This window comes from Gekko japonicus, unplaced genomic scaffold (assembly GCF_001447785.1).
Source record: "Gekko japonicus isolate JY-2015 unplaced genomic scaffold, Gekko_japonicus_V1.1 scaffold44, whole genome shotgun sequence".
In the NCBI taxonomy this organism is placed as follows: Eukaryota; Metazoa; Chordata; class Lepidosauria; order Squamata; family Gekkonidae; genus Gekko; species Gekko japonicus.
Genome location: NW_015174845.1, coordinates 817,886 through 836,285, shown reverse-complemented (window position 1 = coordinate 836,285; position 18,400 = coordinate 817,886). Strand labels below are relative to the sequence as shown.

The following is an 18,400-nucleotide window of genomic DNA, read 5'->3' as shown; positions in this document are numbered from 1 at the left end:
AGCTGGCAACCTGCAAGATGCTGGACTACCCGGACCACTAGTCTGAAAGAGGAGGGTTCTTATAACAGGCAGGCTTTTTTTTGCTATCCCGATTAACGGGAAATGGCACCAGCGGGCGGCTAAAACTGACCGAAGACGCCGTCGAGAAACCGAGCCCGCCGGAGGAAACCCACAGCCGATCCGATCCAGCCGCCAACCTCTCGTGGTGGCCCCGATAAACTTCCACGTCTGTAAGTAGCAAACGAGAAGCGCCTCCCCCCACCTCGGCCGGGGAGCCAAGAAATGCAGCAGCGGAGCGAGGCCGCACACACACACACACACACACACCCGGCCTAGCTGGATCCCGCCCGACACAAAGCCGCCGCTTGTGCTCTCCGTCGGGCAGGCGGCGCTTCCGCCGTCTCCCCTCCCGTCCTTCCTTCCCCCCTCGGCGAGGCTTCCAGCCACTGCCTTCCCAGCCCCAGCAGCCTCCCCAGCTCAGTAGGCCAATGAGCGGCCCGGGCGGAGGGCTCCTCGGGAAGGGTGTTGGCCAGCAAGCCGTCGCCCATTGGAGGCTGCCTCAGCCCCATAAGGTTGCCTTCCCCCCCCCCTTCCTTCCTCCCTCCCTCCTCCCTCGCTCTGGCGTCAGAAATAGAAAGGAGCCGAACGGGGTTGGCAGGCGAGAGCGCGCCGGGGCTGGCAAAGGCGCACCGGAGTGGCTGGCTCGCTTGGCTAGCTGGAGCGCGGCGGGAAGGCGGCGGAAGAAGCAGCCGGCCGCCCGGCCAGCCAGCCAGACAGCTCCCTTGCTGCCCGCTCCCTTGCTTGCTTGCTCGCTCGCCTGTCGAGGAGCGCCCGATCGCGTGAAGGTGCAGCAGCTGCGGTAGCAGAAGAGCCCGGCCAGGACGCCCTGAAAAGGCTTCGGCTCGGAAGACCGCGATGGCGCTGGATTTCCTAGCAGGCTGCGTAGGAGGTAAGGGCCGGCGCGTCTTCGCCTCGGGGTTGCTGGAGGAAGACGCCGCTGGAAAGAAGGGTGGGGGGGGGGGGAGTGGAGGGGCGCCTCGGTGGCTGTGCTGCCCCGGCCCGGGCCCTCTTTTCCTGGCATAGTCTGGGGAATCGTGCACGCCTCCGCCCGTGCAATCGACGCGGCGGCCCCCATTGTCCCGGCGGCCCCAGGGCGCCATTGTCCCTGCCCGCGCCATCAGTGCAGCACCGGCTTCGATTGGTGAGTCAGCGCCCAGGAACTGGGTGTCTTACTTTGCCGTCGGGGAGGCTCTTCTTGGGGGTCCTTCTTCTCCCGTCTCCGGTTTAACAACGTGCGGTGCCTCGCGCAAGAGCGAGAAGAACGCCGATCTTCCTCCAGCTTCCATAGATTCCACCGATGTAAATTAGACACTCCAAGCCGGGAAGTGATCCTAGGCTTATAGGTCGGTAACGGGGCTTTGCTCCAGCAATAATAAAGCATGATTAAGTGCCCCTTAGCACGGGGAGCGCTTCTCTGAGCAAGTGCAAAGCGCCTTCCCCTTGCCGCGGAGTGCATCTGGGCAGTCCGTATGCGCGTCGACTTCATTGGAAACCGGTTTTGCGTCGGAAAGTATGACGTTCGGGCGCAGCAGTTCCTCTTTCGGGGAAAAGGGAAGTGCTTCCTGGTCCCAGAAGCCAACTCCAACTCTGCCCCCCCCCTCCAAAACTGACAGCGTCGTGGCTGCTCTTTGTAGCATCTGCTCTGGGAATGTGTTTGGTTCGCTGCAGGTCTTTTCTAGCTACTTCGAATTGCCTTTTAGCCTTTCCAATCTGAGTGATGAAACCGATTCTCTCCTGCGGCCAAATAAATCCATGCTGTTGATGGTTGCAGCAGAAGGGCTGAGCTGTTGGGTATATATTCTTGATCCATACAGCCAAATCTGAACAGTGGCATTCTGAAGCTCCCGATACGTGGCCTCAGTAAATGTGACTTTTTTCCTAGTCATGGCTTTGCTTTTTAAAGGTCTCAAACCTGGAGGGGTGGGAGGGGAGAGATGGAGAAGCAGAAGTACTGTTTCCCCACCATGCTTAGATTTGGATCAAGGAATGCAGCTCCTAGGCTTGAGAGGCTGCGCTTCACCCCCTCCCCTCCCCTCCTCCTCTCGCATGCAGAGTTAGTTATGTGGAACACCCTGTACTTCCACGTTTGTGGCGTCTAAACCACTTACATGTGATTAAGAACTATTGGCACGGTTTTAATAAGATTAGCGGGGCACGCAATTGTTTCTTCCGGAGGGGAGACCTTCAGGGGATGGTATTTGCGGTGTAATGTTTTGGTTAGATTTCAACCCTGCCCTCTTCCCGAAGACTCAAAATCCAAATGAAATGCCCAGTGGGAGGGGCACGGGGCTCGGCTTTACCCCCCAGCCATAGAATGCTTATCAACTATAGATTCTGGTAGGGTTACCAGATGTCCTCTTTTTAGAGGACATGTTCTCTCTTTTGGGTGTCTGTCCTCTTTTTGGCTCTTTTTAAAAAACGGATGAAAACGTCCTCTTTTGGGGTCGGAAAGTTAGGAATGTTCCTAGTGAATCGCCCGTTATGACAGTTTGAATAGTAGGGGTATTTAACATGAGGTTTGTCACAGCGATCACTCGTTTGAAGTAGTCCATCAGGAAATATGTCCTCTTTTTGTTTGCTTTTCAAAATATGATAATCCTAAATTCTGGCATCCCTTGCTAGGAGGCCTGGTTGCTGATAGTGCCAGTTGCTAGGCACAGTCTATCTAATATCATCTGTCTAGAGGGAAAAAAACCCTGTCTTCTGCTGTAGTGCTGAGCAGTTGGGTACTGCTCACGTGACCGGAGGCTGTCTTCCTGAATGTACTATGTGAATTGCCTTGTTCAGAGTAGACCATTCTGATAGGCAGCAATGGAAAAAATTTTCAGAACTGGGGGGGGGGGGGATATTCTCACCTGAACGTAGGGTTTTGCGTTGTACGGTTTGCAGAACCTGTGATTGTTCTCTTGGTGTCCCCCATACCAGCGTTGTTTTTTTGTGTGTGGTCCACAAAATGGTGCTACAGTTCTGCAAGTTCTGCGTTTCTAGTGCATGATGCCAGAGGTCTTGCCCAATCTTTCCTTTTACTATGGCCTCAATCCCATGTGGCTTTTCTACATACAGGTCCCATGGTCCCCATCATAGTATTTTGGGGTGTTCAGTGAGGACTCCTTGCTTTTTCATTAGTAGAAAAAGTGGCTGGATCCAACTTTTTGTGCGCTAGCTGGAAGCGGCTTCCAAGGGGATAGGATGTGGATGGGGGATTGTGGCTCCCTGGCTGTTCTGAACATGAACGTTCACCCCTTGTCTGTTCCTGGATGGTGCATAAAGACTGAGATCACGTTTGACACAGCAGAGCTCCTTAACATGCGGTGTTTTTCAGCATGTAGCTCCTTTCTGCTTGAAGCGATAGAGGTGGTATTTCCAGGCCAAACATGAACACACACATGCAAAGCTGCCTTACACTGAATTAGACCATAGGTCTTATCAAGGTCAGGATTATCTACTCTGACTGGCAGCGGTTCTCCAGTGTCTCAGATGGAGGCCTTTCACATTACCCCCTCCCTGATCCTTTTAACTGGAGAGTTCCTGGGATCGAATCTGGGACTTTGCATGCAAAACAGATACTCTGCCACTGGGCCACAGTGTCCCCCCCCCCGCCCCAATAGGCTTTGCATGGCACCACTGCCACTCTCTAGGAAACCCTTCTTGGACCCTTCATGACATCACAGGCCTGTGATACCATTATATATGTATTTTTTGCTGCACTAGTGAGAAGCTGCTGGGAGCTGAGTTGGTTCTTGTAGGATGGCCCTTTAGTGAAATCCCTCCAGATCCCCATTCTTAGATTTGCAAGATCTGAGTCCAGAAGCACCTTAAAGACCAATAAGATTTTCAGGGTGCAAGCTTTTGCGAGTCAGAGCTCCTTTTGTCAAATGTATGGAAATCTTTGAGTCCAGTGGCACCTCTAAGACCAACAAGGTTTTATTCAAGGTATAATCTTTCATGTGCAAGCACACTTCTTCAGATATGAAGATCTGAAGAAGCGTGCTTGCACACGAAAGCTGATATCTTGAACAAAACTTTGTTGGTCTTAGAGGTGCCGCTGGACTCAAAACTTTGTTCTGCCGCTGCCCCACCTTACCCTAATCCATGTAGGAATTAAATAACCCATCAAATTTGATGTACCACACTATTTGTATATGCTATTCATCCCCTAAGTTGAGGAGAGCTCACATGGTGGCACGGTGGAATGCATTTGCATCTGCACAGATGAAAGGTCGCTTTCAGGGCATCCCAGCAAATCAACACTACTGCGACTGCCCATTAGCAATGGTAGATTCGCTTCTACATATATTTTTCTACTGCCCAAAACACGCAGCTGGGAGAGAAAAGTTCCTGAGGAAATGGATACAAAAATTTTCTTCCTTCCCGGAACCTACAAGGCTGAGACTTCTGCTGAGTACCCTGTGCCATAATTGTATAACAGTTCGAGACCCGAGTGCTGCATGACGGAGTGAGCTCCCGTCTCTGGTCCCAGCTCCAGCCAACCTAGCAGTTCAAAAGCAAGAAAGTTGCAAGTAGATAAATAGGTACTGCTTCGGTGGGAAGGTAACAGCGTTCCATGCACCTCAGTGTGTAGTCATGCCAGCCACGTGACCACGGAAATGTCTTTGGACAGCGCTGGCTCTTTGGCTTGGAAACGGAGATCTCTAGAGTCAGATTTGACTGGCTTTCGAGCAAGGGAAACCTTTACCTGTTGGTCTTTAAAGTGCTTCTGGACTCTAAACTTGTTTTTCTGTTGCAATCCAGCATAGCTACCCACCTGAAAGTTTCTTAGATCTGTTTTGCTTCATATCCCACAACCTGCCCACTGTCAGTGGCTGAACCATTTTGTCTCTGCTCACCATACGTCCTGTGAGCAGGAAATGTGTGATTTCTATGTTTTGAAGAGCTGACTTTATGTGGTTGGCAAATGGTAAATGTAGTAATTTCTTCCACTTTATTTCAGGTGCCGCAGGGGTGATGGTAGGACACCCATTCGACACTGTTAAGGTGGGTTGATTTTTCATACACTTCTTTATGATAAGTGTTTAGGCTGAAGAGGGCACCGGTAACAAAGAAAAACATCTAGACATTTTCAGACTCTCTAAATTAACACCCTCATAGACTTAATCCTGGTACAGAGACCTCAGGTTAGATTTACAGTCTTATTAAAGCACTGGAACATCTTGTGGCAAACTATCAAATTAACTGTACAGTCGAAGAACTTTGAACATTCTATTCTAGGTCATGTAATTCCTTGAGTAACATGTGGTTAAAGGAGATCTGAATTGTGGGTCTTCAGCCACACTTGAACCAGAAATTCCACAGCACCTACTACCAACAGCTAGGACTGCAGCTCTTCAACACTATCTTGTAATAACTGCACTCCTTTTAATTTGGCTTTATTGCTACCTTAGCGTAGTCCCCCCCCTCCCCGCCCATTTCCTTTAGAAGGACTAATTTGTGATTTATATTGCCCTGGCACCTGTTAGCTACATGACAAAACAGCCTAACTTTACTTTCTCTCTACCCAAGGCGGGATGTTGCGTGTTTCTAAATGTCATTCCCCCTGTTTTTTTGGTTACGTTTTTGAAGTGCTGGAGATACAGTGCCATAGTATTTTATTGCCTAATGCTTGGCTCATGGCATGCATCGTACAGGATTCAGTGACCCATGGCATATATTATGACCCATGGGATATATTATCTTGAACACCTGGATTTAAACTGACTTGGAAGTAAGCTCTGGGGCTTATTTCTGACTTGGGTGTGCATGGAATCGGACTGCTAACCTAGAAAAAAGATGGGCTAAAATACAAAGATTTTGGCTTAGTTGTGGGTAGGAGCAATCTGTTAAGTTTTTTGCAGAACCAGTAATACTTGGCAACTATAAATAATTCAGTCGCTGATAAGTTTTTTGGATGAAATATGAAGTGTTTTGGCTTGCCAGCTGTATGTTTTCTGGGCGCCTTTTCTGTAAAGCCTTTTTGGCTGTGAACTGATTTCAGCAAGATTCCATAGACTTGCATATTAACCCCCTGCCAGGGTTCCTCGGGAACTCAGCATGCTATGGTTCTCCATAAACATGTGCTTGAAAAAGGAGGGCTGGAATAAGACGGTCTTGTTTTGTTATTCTAACCCACCCGCTCACCCAACTTCATGGAGCTCATCTAACCGCATAGAAGCATAGCCTGGTATCCTCTGAGCAATACATTAATTTACTTGGAAGCAAGGCTCGTTGAGCATATTTCCAGTGCAAACGGATTCAGGGTTAATTAATCTTTTTCTTAACAAATATTCCTGCATTTTGGTTATGTGAAATGCTGAGCTTGCTTCCTATATCGACCTTGCGCCCTGATCCAGTGCATGATTCTGCTCAGTTCAATAGGCTTGCTTCCAAGAAAGTGCACCAAGCATTATTCTAACTTATCTATCCACCGCTGGGCTGCTGGGGACTAGTGTGATCTTAATGTGGGTTAATATCCATGCACTGTTGATAAACTTGTCCTGCAAATCTTACGAATTCACCTGAATTTAAAAATGCAAACTTTCTAAAGGATAATTTCCTTCTTAAAAAAATTTTTTTGGATTCAAAGCAAAGTTTGAATCCTTGGAAAGATATATTTTTTTTTTTTAGTAGTTGTTCAAAGTAGGGCAGTGGGTGGGGAGGTGTGGGGCTGAAGGGGCATATGGCGGTGAAAAGAGGCCGAGTTGACTCTGAGCCAGCTCGTCTGAGTGGCAACTACTTGCTCCCACCCGCCCCGCCCCCAGTTTGTTGATGTGATGTGTTCAATTGCTTTGTTGCTTAACTGCCTTTACTTTCTGAGCCAGGGGCTGTCTTCATTAACAGCAAAAGTGTTACTTTGTTGTAGATGACAGATAAGCCTCATCACGGGAGAGTTACCTAGTAAGTATAGACCAGGTGAACGTTCTGTTTCTCTCGGTCTTAATTTATTCCAACATGTATGATTAGTTCAAATTTTATAAACAACAGCAACAACAAATATATATATACCAGGAAACTTCTTATGGTGTATTCCCCTCTTTTTCTTTTTCTTTTAAATTTTTAGTTTCTAAAAAAATGTTTCTAGTGCTCTGAAGTGGAGGGAGGGGGGGGACAAGGTTTGTTTTAAGTACGAGCAATAAAAAAAATAACGTGGCTTTGTTTAGCGATTAATTTTGTACTGTGTGTATTTATTCCCCCCGTGGCGCTTAAGGTTTAGATATGTTGTGGAACAAACCCTTTTTTTGCATTGCAAATTCTGTTTCAGCCGCTCTTTAAATGGGGAGCCTGTTAAATATTTACTGTTTCCCCCCACACACCATGTGCAAATGTCGATATGAATGCATTTCAGGTATTGCCTTTTGCTTGGCTCATGGGTTCACCCTCAGTGTATTTTTAATCAAAATGTTTGGTACCTGAGATGTTAAGGTTTCCTTGCAGTTAAGCTTGGCTCTGTAGATACAGGAAGAAGTGATCTAGCAAGTATAGCTTAATGGGAATTCACAGCAAGACTACAGTGGGGTGTAAGATTAACAAAATATTACCGACAGAGATGCTCTTGAGATTCCAAGCCAGAATTGTTTTTTTGTATTTGAGATACTGCTGAACAAGTTAAACTTTTACAGCAGGTATTTCATTGATTACAAAACTGTGAGGAATTTCTGACAGGCGATATATTCCGGAAGAGGAACAGTTCCCAAATGGTTTCTGGTCTGTCATTTCAGACAGAACCATTTGAGAACCGGTTCCCTTCCAGAATATATTTGTCATTTCATACACAATCACTTCTGTCCCGTTTAGGAAACGGGGCTGAAGCGTTTTACCTGTCAACCACTTCCAAGTACTCCTCAGTTTCGTCTCCCGGTTCCGATGCGCTTTTCCCCACCGTTTTTTGTCCGCACGGGCGATCTCCGGCTTTTTTTTTTTTAATGTTTGCTTTATAGCGCTAAAAACAAAAAGCATTATGTCAATCACATTGGAATGCATGGAGTGTTTTGTTATACTGCTATAGCGCTCTAAAGCGAACGTTCCCCCCCAAAAAAGTCGGCGATCCTCCGCACGGGCGAAAAATGGCAGGGAAAAAGCGGGAAAAAGCGGTGCAGTCTGAAATGGCAAACAGCTTCAGATCCAGCTCTTTACCGGAAGGGGAAAGCCATGTGTGAAATGGCAGAATATGTATAAAGACCTCTATATCTATATTCACAGTAAGGGCCGGCTTTCCCCTGTTGCTTTCCCTAACCAGTGTTTTCTCAAAACGGGATTCACTGAACCTGCACTTTTGTATATAGAATGCTGGAATACATATCGGAAAAGAAAATGATAAAGGGCGTAAAATACTTATTTTACACTGCAGTCCTAAACAGAGTTAGACCCTTCTAAGTCCACGGGCTTAGAAGGGTTTATTATTTTGTAGGACTGTACTGTTTGCCTAGAGGCGCAATACTTACTTATGACAGGCAGAGGTGCTATTCTAATCCTGATCCGTAACTGTCATGGAAGCCCACTAGGTTACCTCAGGCTTGTCACTCTTTCTCATTCTAAACTACTTCAGAGAATTGTTGTTCTGAGGTAAAAATGGAGGAGGGAGAATGATGTTGTAAGCCGCTTTGGGGTCCTCATTGGGGAGAAAAATGGGTTACAAATATCTAAACAAATAAAAAACCTTATAGTAGGTCACAGACTACACCTCATGACACTGAAGAAATTAAATTTGCTGCAGGAATTGTGGATCGTTTCAGACTTGTAAAAAGCTTTAGCTGAGGCGGGGAAAGATCAAAAGACGCCTCAAGCAGGCATCTGGAACGGTGACATATAAATTCCCTGAATAAATAAAAGAATGGTCTTATTGTTGTTCTTTGTTCTTATTTTTTAATTATTATTATTAGAGTCCTAGAACACCCCCCACCCCCTAATTCCATGCAAACATTTACCTCAAATATGGAGCAGTTTCCCAAATAGAAGACATTTCTCTTGAACTGCCTAGCGCGGCGCTGTGGTATTGTGACTGTGTACCCAGACAAAGGTACTAGTGCACTGCCTGCTGTGTTTGCCACGTCAATAAGTTTTTGCTACATTTTATAGGTGCGCCTCCAAGTTCAAAATATCAAGAAGCCGCTGTACCGTGGGACCTTTCATTGCTTTCAGTCTATCATAAAGCAAGAATCGGTGAGTAACCTGTGAAGGGGGGGGGATACACACACACACACAGAGTTTTGCTTTGGGTTATAAGAGGAGGGGGAGGTGATGGTACCCAGACTCCATTTCACTCATCTGGGTGAAGGTCTCCATGAGTGCTGTTGCTCCCTACCAGCCTCCCAGGTGGCTTTTCAAATCGCTTCATATTGTATTTGTTTGTTTTTACCCCGCTTTTCTCCTGCCAAGCAGAACCCCAGGGCGGTTTATAGTAAGAAACAAAATTGTAATGTATGAAAGTGCCACAGATCTCACGAGACGGGGATCAAATGAGCCACAGCCAATGTTCCCTCTAAGCTTCGGAGTCTTGTTCTGCGGAGCAGAAATTCTACTTTGTGAGCTACTGGCGTTAAAGTGGTGACCGAGCGATTTGGCCACTGCATAAATTAGTTTGCTCTGGAGCCATCCTTCCTGAGCGAAGACAAAAATGTGTGAGCCAGAGGCTAAAAAACTCTGAGCTAGCTCACACTAACTCAGCTTAGAGGGAACACTGGTCACAGCACACACACACAAACACACACACACCCCGGACAAAATTTCCCTCCGGGCCTCAGGCATAGAGGAGGACAAGGCTGAGTCGGTGGTCTCTCTCAGCTCTGGATGGATCTCAGTCCACACTCTGGCAACAGCAGGCCATAGAAGATGGTGGGGCTCGGCTGATATTACAAAGGTGTGGGGAGAAGTCCTGTGACATCTCCTTCTACCAGTGTCACACACCCCCCCCCCGTTTTCCTGCCTTGGGCAGAGATCTTTCCAGTTGCTTTAAGTGCTCTAACTGTAGATGGCAGGGTTGGAACCTGAGACTCTGCCAAGTATGCGTTCTGTCACACAGCCATAGACTCTCCTGCTTCCTTGATTATCAGGTTGCCTTACACAGAGTGAGGCCATCAGGTCGATGTAGCTCTGTATTGTCTACTCTGACGGCCAGTGCCTCTCCGGAGTCATGGGCAGAGGATATTTCTCTTAACACCTGCTACTGGAGATGTTGAGAGACGCCAAGGATTGGTTCAGGGGTCTTCTGCATTCTCTGTGTTCAGCTACAGGCAGTCGTCCCTGGGGGCTTCTCATGTTACCCGCGGAGCACAGGGGAGGAGTCGGTGCTGCAGTTAAATGTGAAAAGGGGGCTTCAGGTGCATCCTCATGAGTCTCTGACTAAACGGAGGAGCATGCTTCATATTCCAGTGCACTTTATCATTTTAATATTGTATTTTGGACAGCACTGAGCTCAGTTTAACTAAATACTTCTCTGTTCTCACTGTGGGAAGAAGTGTTAGACTCATCCTGCGTAACACTGTAGTTTGTGGGGGGTTATGTTTTGAAGGTCTCTCCCTTATTAAAAAGAACCACCACCGTCCCTCCTGAATTTTGTGTTCTTAGCAAATCAGAGCAAGACATTTAGGAAAGCTAGCCCACTTCAGAATGACCTGACGTTGGATGCTAACAGGGTGGTTGGGGAGAACCCTCCTCCGTTTTGTACTCATAACAACCCTTTGAGGCAGGTTAGACTGAGAGAATGGCTTGCCAGAGGACACTCGGTGGTTGAGTGAGGATTTCAACCCAGGTGTTCTTATTCCAACATTCTTGACCACCACATAACTATAGTAAAAAAGGTAAAGGTTCCCTTGCTCGAAAGCCAGTCAAATCCGACTCTAGGGTTGCGGTGCTCATCTCCGTTTCAAAGCCGAAGAGCCAGCGCTGTCCGAAGACGTTTCCGTGGTCATGTGGCTGGCATGACTAAAAACCAAGGCGCACGGAACGCTGTTACCTTCCCACCGAAGTGGTACCTATTTATCTACTTGCAATTTCTTGCTTTCGAACTGCTAGGTTGGCAGGAGCTGGAACTAGAGACGGGAGCTCACTCCGTCATGCGGCACCCAGGTCTCGAACTGCTGAACTACCTTCCACAGCCTGCAGTTCAGCGTCTTAACCATTTAAGCCACCGCAGCTCCATACATAACTATAGTACAGGATCAGAAAAGAGCAAGATTCTTCAGAATCTGAAGAAGTGAGCAATGACTCATGAAAGCTCATACCCTGCCACATATTTTGTTAGTCTTTAAGGTGCTCCTGGACTCTTGCTCTTTTCTACTGCTACAGACAGGCTAACATGGTTACCCATCTTGATCTGTAGTACAGGAAATATTTATTAAAACATATATATACCACAGCGGCTAAAGGCTATTCTTAGTACATAATTTAAAATGCCAAAGAGCAGTAGAACCCAGTCCCGTCCCTTCATTGTTTCACCAAACGTTTGCTTTGCTGCACACAGCTCCCCTTTTGGGAGAAGATTACGGTAAAATAGGAGTTCTGGACCGTTCTGCTGTCCCTTTGTCACTCTTGGACACACCGTCCTCTTCCCTGAGCAGCCGGCCTACTGGAGAGCCAGTTTGGTGTAGTGGTTAACATAAGAACATAAGAGACGCCAATGTTGGATCAGGCCAAAGGCCCATCCAGTCCAACACTCTGTGTCACACAGTGGCCAGAAATACCAGTGCCATCAGGAGGTCCAGCAGTGGGGCCAGGACATTAGAAGCCCTCCCACTGTTGACCCCCCCCCCAAGCACCAAGAAGACAGAGCATCACTTGCCCCAGAGCCCCTAGCTATACCTTGTGGCTAATAGCCACTGATGGACCTCTGCTCCATATGCTTATCTAATTCCCTTTTGAAGCCGTCCATGCTTGTAGCACCCACCACTTCCTGTGGCAGTGAATTCCATGTGTTAATCACTCTTTGGGTGAAGAAGTACTTCCTTTTATCCGTTCTAACCCGACCGCTCTGCAGTTTCATGGAGTGCCCACGAGTTCTTGTATTGTGAGAAAGGGAGAAAAGTACCTCTTTCTTTACCTGCTCTTTCCCATGCATAATCTTATAAACCTCGATCATGTCACCCCTCAGTCGTCTTTTCTCCAAGCTAAAGAGCCCTAAGCGCTTTAACCTTTCCTCATAGGGAAAGTGTTCCAACCCTTTTATCATTCGAGTTGCCCTTTTCTGCACTTTTTCCAAAGCTATAATATCCTTTTTAAGGTGTGGTGCCCAGAACTGCACACAGTATTCCAAATGAGGTCTCACCATTGATTTATATAGGGGCATTATTATATTGGCTGATCTGTTTTCAATACCCTTCCTAATAATCCCCAGCATAGCATTGGCCTTCTTTATTGCAGTCACACACTGTCTCGACATTTTCAGTGAGTTATCCACTACAACTCCAAGATCTCTCTCTTGCTCAGTCTCTGCCAGTTCAGACCCCATCAATGTGTATTTATATTTAGGATTTTTGGCTCCAATGTGCATCACCTTGCACTTGGCCACATTGAACCCCATTTGCCATGTTGACGCCCACTCGCCCATCCTTGACAGATCCCTTTGGAGTGCCTCACAATCCTCACTGGTTTTCACCACCCTGAACAACTTTGTATCATCCGCAAATTTAGCCACTTCACTGCTTACTCCCATCTCCAAATCATTAATGAACAAGTTAAAAAGCAGTGGACCAAGTACTGATCCCTGCGGTACCCCACTGCTTACCTCCCTCCACTGAGAAAATTGCCCATTTATACTCACTCTCTGTTTTCTATTAATTAGCCAGTTTTTGATCCATAAAAGGACTTGTCCTTTTATCCCATGATTTTTGAGCTTACTTAGGAGCCTTTGATGAGGAACTTTATCAAAAGCTTTCTGGAAGTCAAGGTAAATAATATCTATTGGATCCCCCTTGTCCACATGTTTGTTCACCCCCTCAAAGAACACTAACAGGTTAGTGAGACAAGATCTTCCCTTACAGAAACCGTGCTGAGTCTGCCTCAATAGGTTTTGTTCATCTATGTGCCTACTAAGGAGCACAGACACTAATCTGGGAGAACCGGGTTTGATTCCGCACTCCTCTGCATGGCAGCTGCTGGTGTGACCTTGGGTCAGTCACAAGTTCCCTCGAGCAGTTCTCAAAGAGCTCTCTCATCCCCACCTATCTCAGGGTGTCTGTTGTGGGGCAGGAAAGGGATTTTAAGCCGCTCTGAGACTCCTTCGGGTAGTGAAGGGTGGGGTATAAATCCAATCTCTTCCCTTCTTCAACTCTTTCCTTCCTTTTTTCTTTTTGGACATAGCTGGGAAAATGTTTTTGGTTGCACCCCTCACTGAGTTTTAGCTTTCCTGAGACTGTCGCTACGAGGCTGGGCTGCTTGTTGGTAGATGTCCTTTTTGACCGCTCCCATCTTCCATTCCTTTCTGAGTTTCAGCTCATTTGGCTTTTTATGTAGCCACATTGGCTTTTTTGTGCCTCGTGTATTTATTAGACTCTGCTGACCTTTAGCTCTCCATTAGATCAAGAACTTCAGCTTTATACAGTCAGTTTCCCGCAACGTTCCATTCAGATACTGAGCATAAAGGATAACAATGCAAAGGACTGTGCACGTACTCCAAGCTGTCCTTAAAAATTATTAAATAAATTAATCTCTATTGCACCCTCTCTGGTGCAGTACTTTTACAATTGCAAACTTTTACAATTATACCACACCAATCAGGTGTGAACATAATCTCTGCCGTTTAAAAGGTGGAGCACTAGAAATCAGATCTGTCATGGCATTGCACTGTTATCATCTTGGAGCTCTGGGGTCAAATGTGTGTTTTACTCCTGGCCTTGACTGTAAACTGAGGCTGTGATGAAATCAAGAGGAATTATTTCCACAAAGCACAGCAGTCTTTGTCGTGCTGTGCCGTAAGATGCGAGTGCTCTGAAGGTGTGGCTGCTTTGCATTCTGGGAAAATATTCTAGCAAGCTGCCTTTCTGAGTGTGGAATTCCACAAATCATGAGGAAAAAGGTGAGCCACAGAAAAGTTTGAGGTGTGTGGAAAATTGTGGCAACTTCTATTATCAGATAATATTAAAAGCATGAGAGCCCTACTGGATCATCTAGTCCAGCATCCTGTCTCACACAGCGGCCAACCAGTTCCTCTGGAAGGCCAACAACTGGGCATAGAGGCTGAGGCCTTCCCCTCATGTTGCCTCCTGGCTCTGGGATTCAAAGGCTTAGTGCCTCTGAATGTGGATGTTCCCCTCAGTAGCCGTTGACAGACTTATCCTCCATGAATCTGTCTAATCCCCTTATAAACTGTTTAGTCCTGTGGCCATCACTACATCCTCTGGTAGCAAATTCCATATTTTAATCATGCTCTGTGCATAGTATTTCCTATTGTCCATCCTGAACCTACTGCCTGTCAGTTTCATTGGACGCCCTTGAGTTTTAGTATTTTGGGAGAGGGAGAAAAATTTCTTTGTCAACTCTCCACCCTGTGCATAATTTTATAAACCTCTATCATGTCCACATGGGTGTTGACCAACCATTGCTGATTCTGATAAATAATGATTTATTTATGCAGCTCTCCCCTCCCCCACCAAAAAGCTTCACCATGCTTTATACAGATAAAACATTAACAGTCTAGAAGAGCTAGAAGTTACGGGAAGTTCAGTACAACATAAATGAGTTGAAATTACAGGGTGGTTTTTTTTTTTACTTGCAACTCCAAAACTTCCTCCCTCTGAGTTGGATCCTGTGACTCCTCTCTGCTAAGTCTCCTTCAAGGGAGAAAGAATTCCCCTAAAGTTGAATTTTTTTCTCATAGGGAAAGGTTTCCTTTCTGTTAGAGAGAAATCTTTCTTTGCTGAAGGACAATTTGGTGGGAGGAAGTCATGGGATGCAACCCTATACTTATGATGGAAAGAGAACACTGTAGGAACTTTCAGTTGCAACTTTAGGCTGTCAACATGGTTCTTAAAATGTCCCTTTTTACCTTTTCTTCCTTAGGCCTTTGGACTTTATAAAGGGATTGGGTCACCTATGATGGGACTTACCTTCATTAACGCCCTTGTGTTTGGCGTTCAAGGAAACACCATCCGCGCTCTGGGAAACGATACGCCATTAAACCAGTTCCTTGCAGGGTCAGCTGCGGGCGCCATTCAGTGCGTGATCTGCTGCCCCATGGAGCTGGCAAAGACCCGCATGCAGCTGCAAGGGACTGGCGAATACCGGCTGAAGTCTAAGAACTACAAGAATTCCCTGGACTGTCTGGTGAAGATCTACCGAAAGGAAGGCTTGAAGGGCATCAACAAGGGCATGGTTTCCACATTCCTGCGGGAGACTCCCAGTTTTGGGTTTTACTTTCTGACCTACGACTACCTTACCAGGTATCTTGGTTGCGAGGCGGAGGACAGTTACATTATACCTAAGTTACTGTTGGCAGGAGGCATGTCTGGAATTGTCTCCTGGCTGTCGACGTACCCTGTGGACGTGATCAAGTCTCGCCTTCAGGCCGATGGCGTCGGTGGGGTGGTACAGTACAAGGGCATTCTGGACTGTGTTCGAAAAAGCTACCACAGTGAAGGTTGGAGAGTATTCACAAGGGGGCTCACGTCCACACTGCTTCGTGCCTTCCCCGTTAACGCCGCAACGTTCGCTACGGTCACAGTGTTCCTTATGTATATGAGGTCAGAAGATAGGCAGCTTAGAGGAGATCTAAGTGGATGTGAAGCGGGCCCAGCAATCCAGCAACCTTCAAGCTTTTAACTTCTGAAGCCGAAGGCTGGTGCACCTGTCTTGGTATATTAATGGTTTTTAAAAAAATATTAAATATAGAAACTGTAAATTTTTCGTCTGTACAAAGCATTCTTTTAACGTTATTTAGGATTTCACTTCCTTTATACAATGGCTTATTGCCTTACGATATCCGTTACAGAAAAACAGGAAATAAAAGGACTCTTCTTTTAAAAAAAAAAAAATTACCCCCACCCCAAGTCCCAAATGTGCACCAGTATTTGGGTAAATTCTGTCATAGCTGCTGCTCCTCCCGAGAACCCGAACGATACCTGTCTGTCCCTGACAATGAAGCTCAGTGTAGCTCGTACCAGAATTCAGCGGGTGTTCTTCCATTGGGGAGCCCCACCTGTCTCTTCTCCGTTCTCCAAAGGAACAAGGATTGTTCTTAAGACATTGTGTAAGTGGTATGTAGGGATTCAGTGCTCCCCTTTCCTGCAGCTGGCAAACCACTTAACTGTGAACAGTTCGATGGAGCTTTTCTGTAAGTAGCGTCCTGCCTCTCTGTGGATCAGTGGCTCCTGGTGCTATCCTACACATAGCTTCCACCCTTCAAACCCCGTTTGATTTCAGTGGGTTTAGAAAGGTGCAATCCTGTTTAGGATGCCGTTGCAAATCTCTCAGCTACGCACACGTTTTCATAGTGTTGCTTTCAAAACAAAATCTTCTCTTTCAATGTGCGTGGAACAACATTATCTGAACCCTGCCTGCGGGTGGTCATTCAGAAGCCCGCTGGAGGAAGCAAAGTTCGACACCCTTTGCTTCCATCCTCATAATTCTGTGACACACTGTGTGGAATTTCATTTTAAAATCACGTGGGATACAGGAAATCCCTTTGTTCCTCGGGCGAAGCTTGCCTTAACTACCTCTGCAAGTTGGAAGGCTGACGCTTTCTGCCTGGAAGCTTGTTACGTAAATGTTCTTGGGGGGAACTGGGACTTTTAACTTCTGGTTTCTGCAAGTGGGAGTGTGGCAGCAGAACAGTGGATTATGCTGTAATGAAAAGAGTAGTGTATTTGGATGGGTTTAGCTTGGTGGGTTGGTTAGAGAACGTGCTGGTGTTGACCGAGCAAATAAGCTAGTGATGCAGCTTTATTAAAGCAGAAATGCTGAACATGCATCCTAATCACTCAGGCTTGGATCAAGGAATGCCTCTGCTCTCCTGCTGTGGATCCTTGAAATGCTGCTCTTGGAAGAGTCCTCTGACCCTTCAGATAGTTATGGGTGAAGGGATATATGGAAGACAGGGTTTGGATTTAGCCAGCTTTTTTCACCCAATTTCCCCTCCATATTGTAGCCCCCATCCCAATTTATGTCTGCAGATCCTCTAATTCTTAGAAAAGCCTCTTTGTGGAGGCAAAGAGGACACCCCTGTTTACCACCAGCAGACTAGCTGGCTGAATTCTGCCCATATTGTCAAGCTGCAGTTATGGATATAAGTCTGGGGGCTCCTTCAGCTTACTCCCTCGGCTGCGCTGCTAAAAAAAAAGAAAAGAAATTGCTTCTACAGCAAAACATCATAGTTTCATTGTGTGGCCTAATCGCAGGGTGGAGAACAAACCATAGTTTATGATTTCAGGTGAAATATCCGGAGATCTGAACCATGCTGAAAGCTAGTGTCAGTGGGTAGCCATGTTGCTCCGCAGTGGGACAGCTGGATTTGAGTCCAGTAGCAACTTAGGAACCAAAAAGGTTTTAAGGGTATGAGCTTCTGAAAGTCAAAGCTCCCTTCATCAGGTGCTGAAAACTAGGTTCTCTACTGGGCTTTAGTGAGTAAACGGACCCACCAGTGGCTACGTGTATGCCACTTGGTCCCTGGTCATCTGTGTGGCTTATTTAAGAGGAGGCCCTCTAAGGTCTTCAGACCCTAGACCTAGTTTTAATGCCGCCCTGCTTAACTTTTTTTTTTTTTACTGTTTCCGTTCCTTATATGCTAGTTGTTTTTGTATTTTCTCTTCCTCTTTCTGCTGCTCTCCTCCTAAGAAGAAAGTGTAAGCCAAAAGACCTCGGTGATGCTTCTGCTACTGATGTAACCTACCTTTGGCCTTCCAGAAACATCCTTGTGTCTCTCAAACCGCCACCCGGAGACCAATGCTCTTAAGTGTCAAACAGTAAATTAAGAAAAGATGGGTGGAAAAGCTACCCCAGAGGAGGGATCTTTTGTTGAGAAAAAAAAAAATCCAATGGCTGCAAAGGCATTTGCTAGAAACCAATGACTTAGCGGGACGTGCTACACTTGTATTTTTATTGGGACGGGTGCAATATGGCTGGGTAGTTTTTCTTTAATGGGAAATCTGTGTAGCCAACAGCATTTTTTTTTTCAACAATTACACTAGAGAAACCTGTAAAACTGGTCTGTCCTGTACCTTGGAGGTATCTTGGATGTTTTGATGCCTATTTGCAGGGACATTCAAATTGAATGTGTGAAACCTACCTAAGCTGTTTATGCACAACGATTCAGAGCAGTGACAATTTTCCCTTTTGTACAGTATTCTGTAACTATTGTACATAAAACTGGAACAAATAAAAAATTTTTTTTTAAAAAAAGTAATAATCCTGGACATTATTC

At 46.3% G+C, this 18,400-nt stretch overlaps 1 protein-coding gene across 2 annotated transcripts; it reads left to right on the top strand.

Annotated features, from left to right (window-relative positions):
• The first annotated feature begins 620 nt into the window (after positions 1 to 620).
• SLC25A29 (solute carrier family 25 (mitochondrial carnitine/acylcarnitine carrier), member 29) lies at positions 621 to 18,321 on the top strand. 2 transcript variants are annotated; one of them, XM_015424459.1, is made up of 4 exons: positions 621 to 949; positions 5,012 to 5,055; positions 9,130 to 9,213; positions 15,046 to 18,321. In XM_015424459.1, exons 1-4 carry the CDS (start codon positions 916 to 918, stop codon positions 15,802 to 15,804), a joined length of 921 nt encoding a protein of 306 aa, XP_015279945.1. In that variant the 5' UTR covers positions 621 to 915; the 3' UTR covers positions 15,805 to 18,321. The 2 variants fall into 2 exon arrangements, with proteins under 2 accessions (XP_015279945.1, XP_015279946.1); XM_015424460.1 differs by lacking the exons at positions 621 to 949; positions 5,012 to 5,055 and adding an exon at positions 6,931 to 6,951.
• The last annotated feature ends 79 nt before the right edge of the window (positions 18,322 to 18,400 follow it).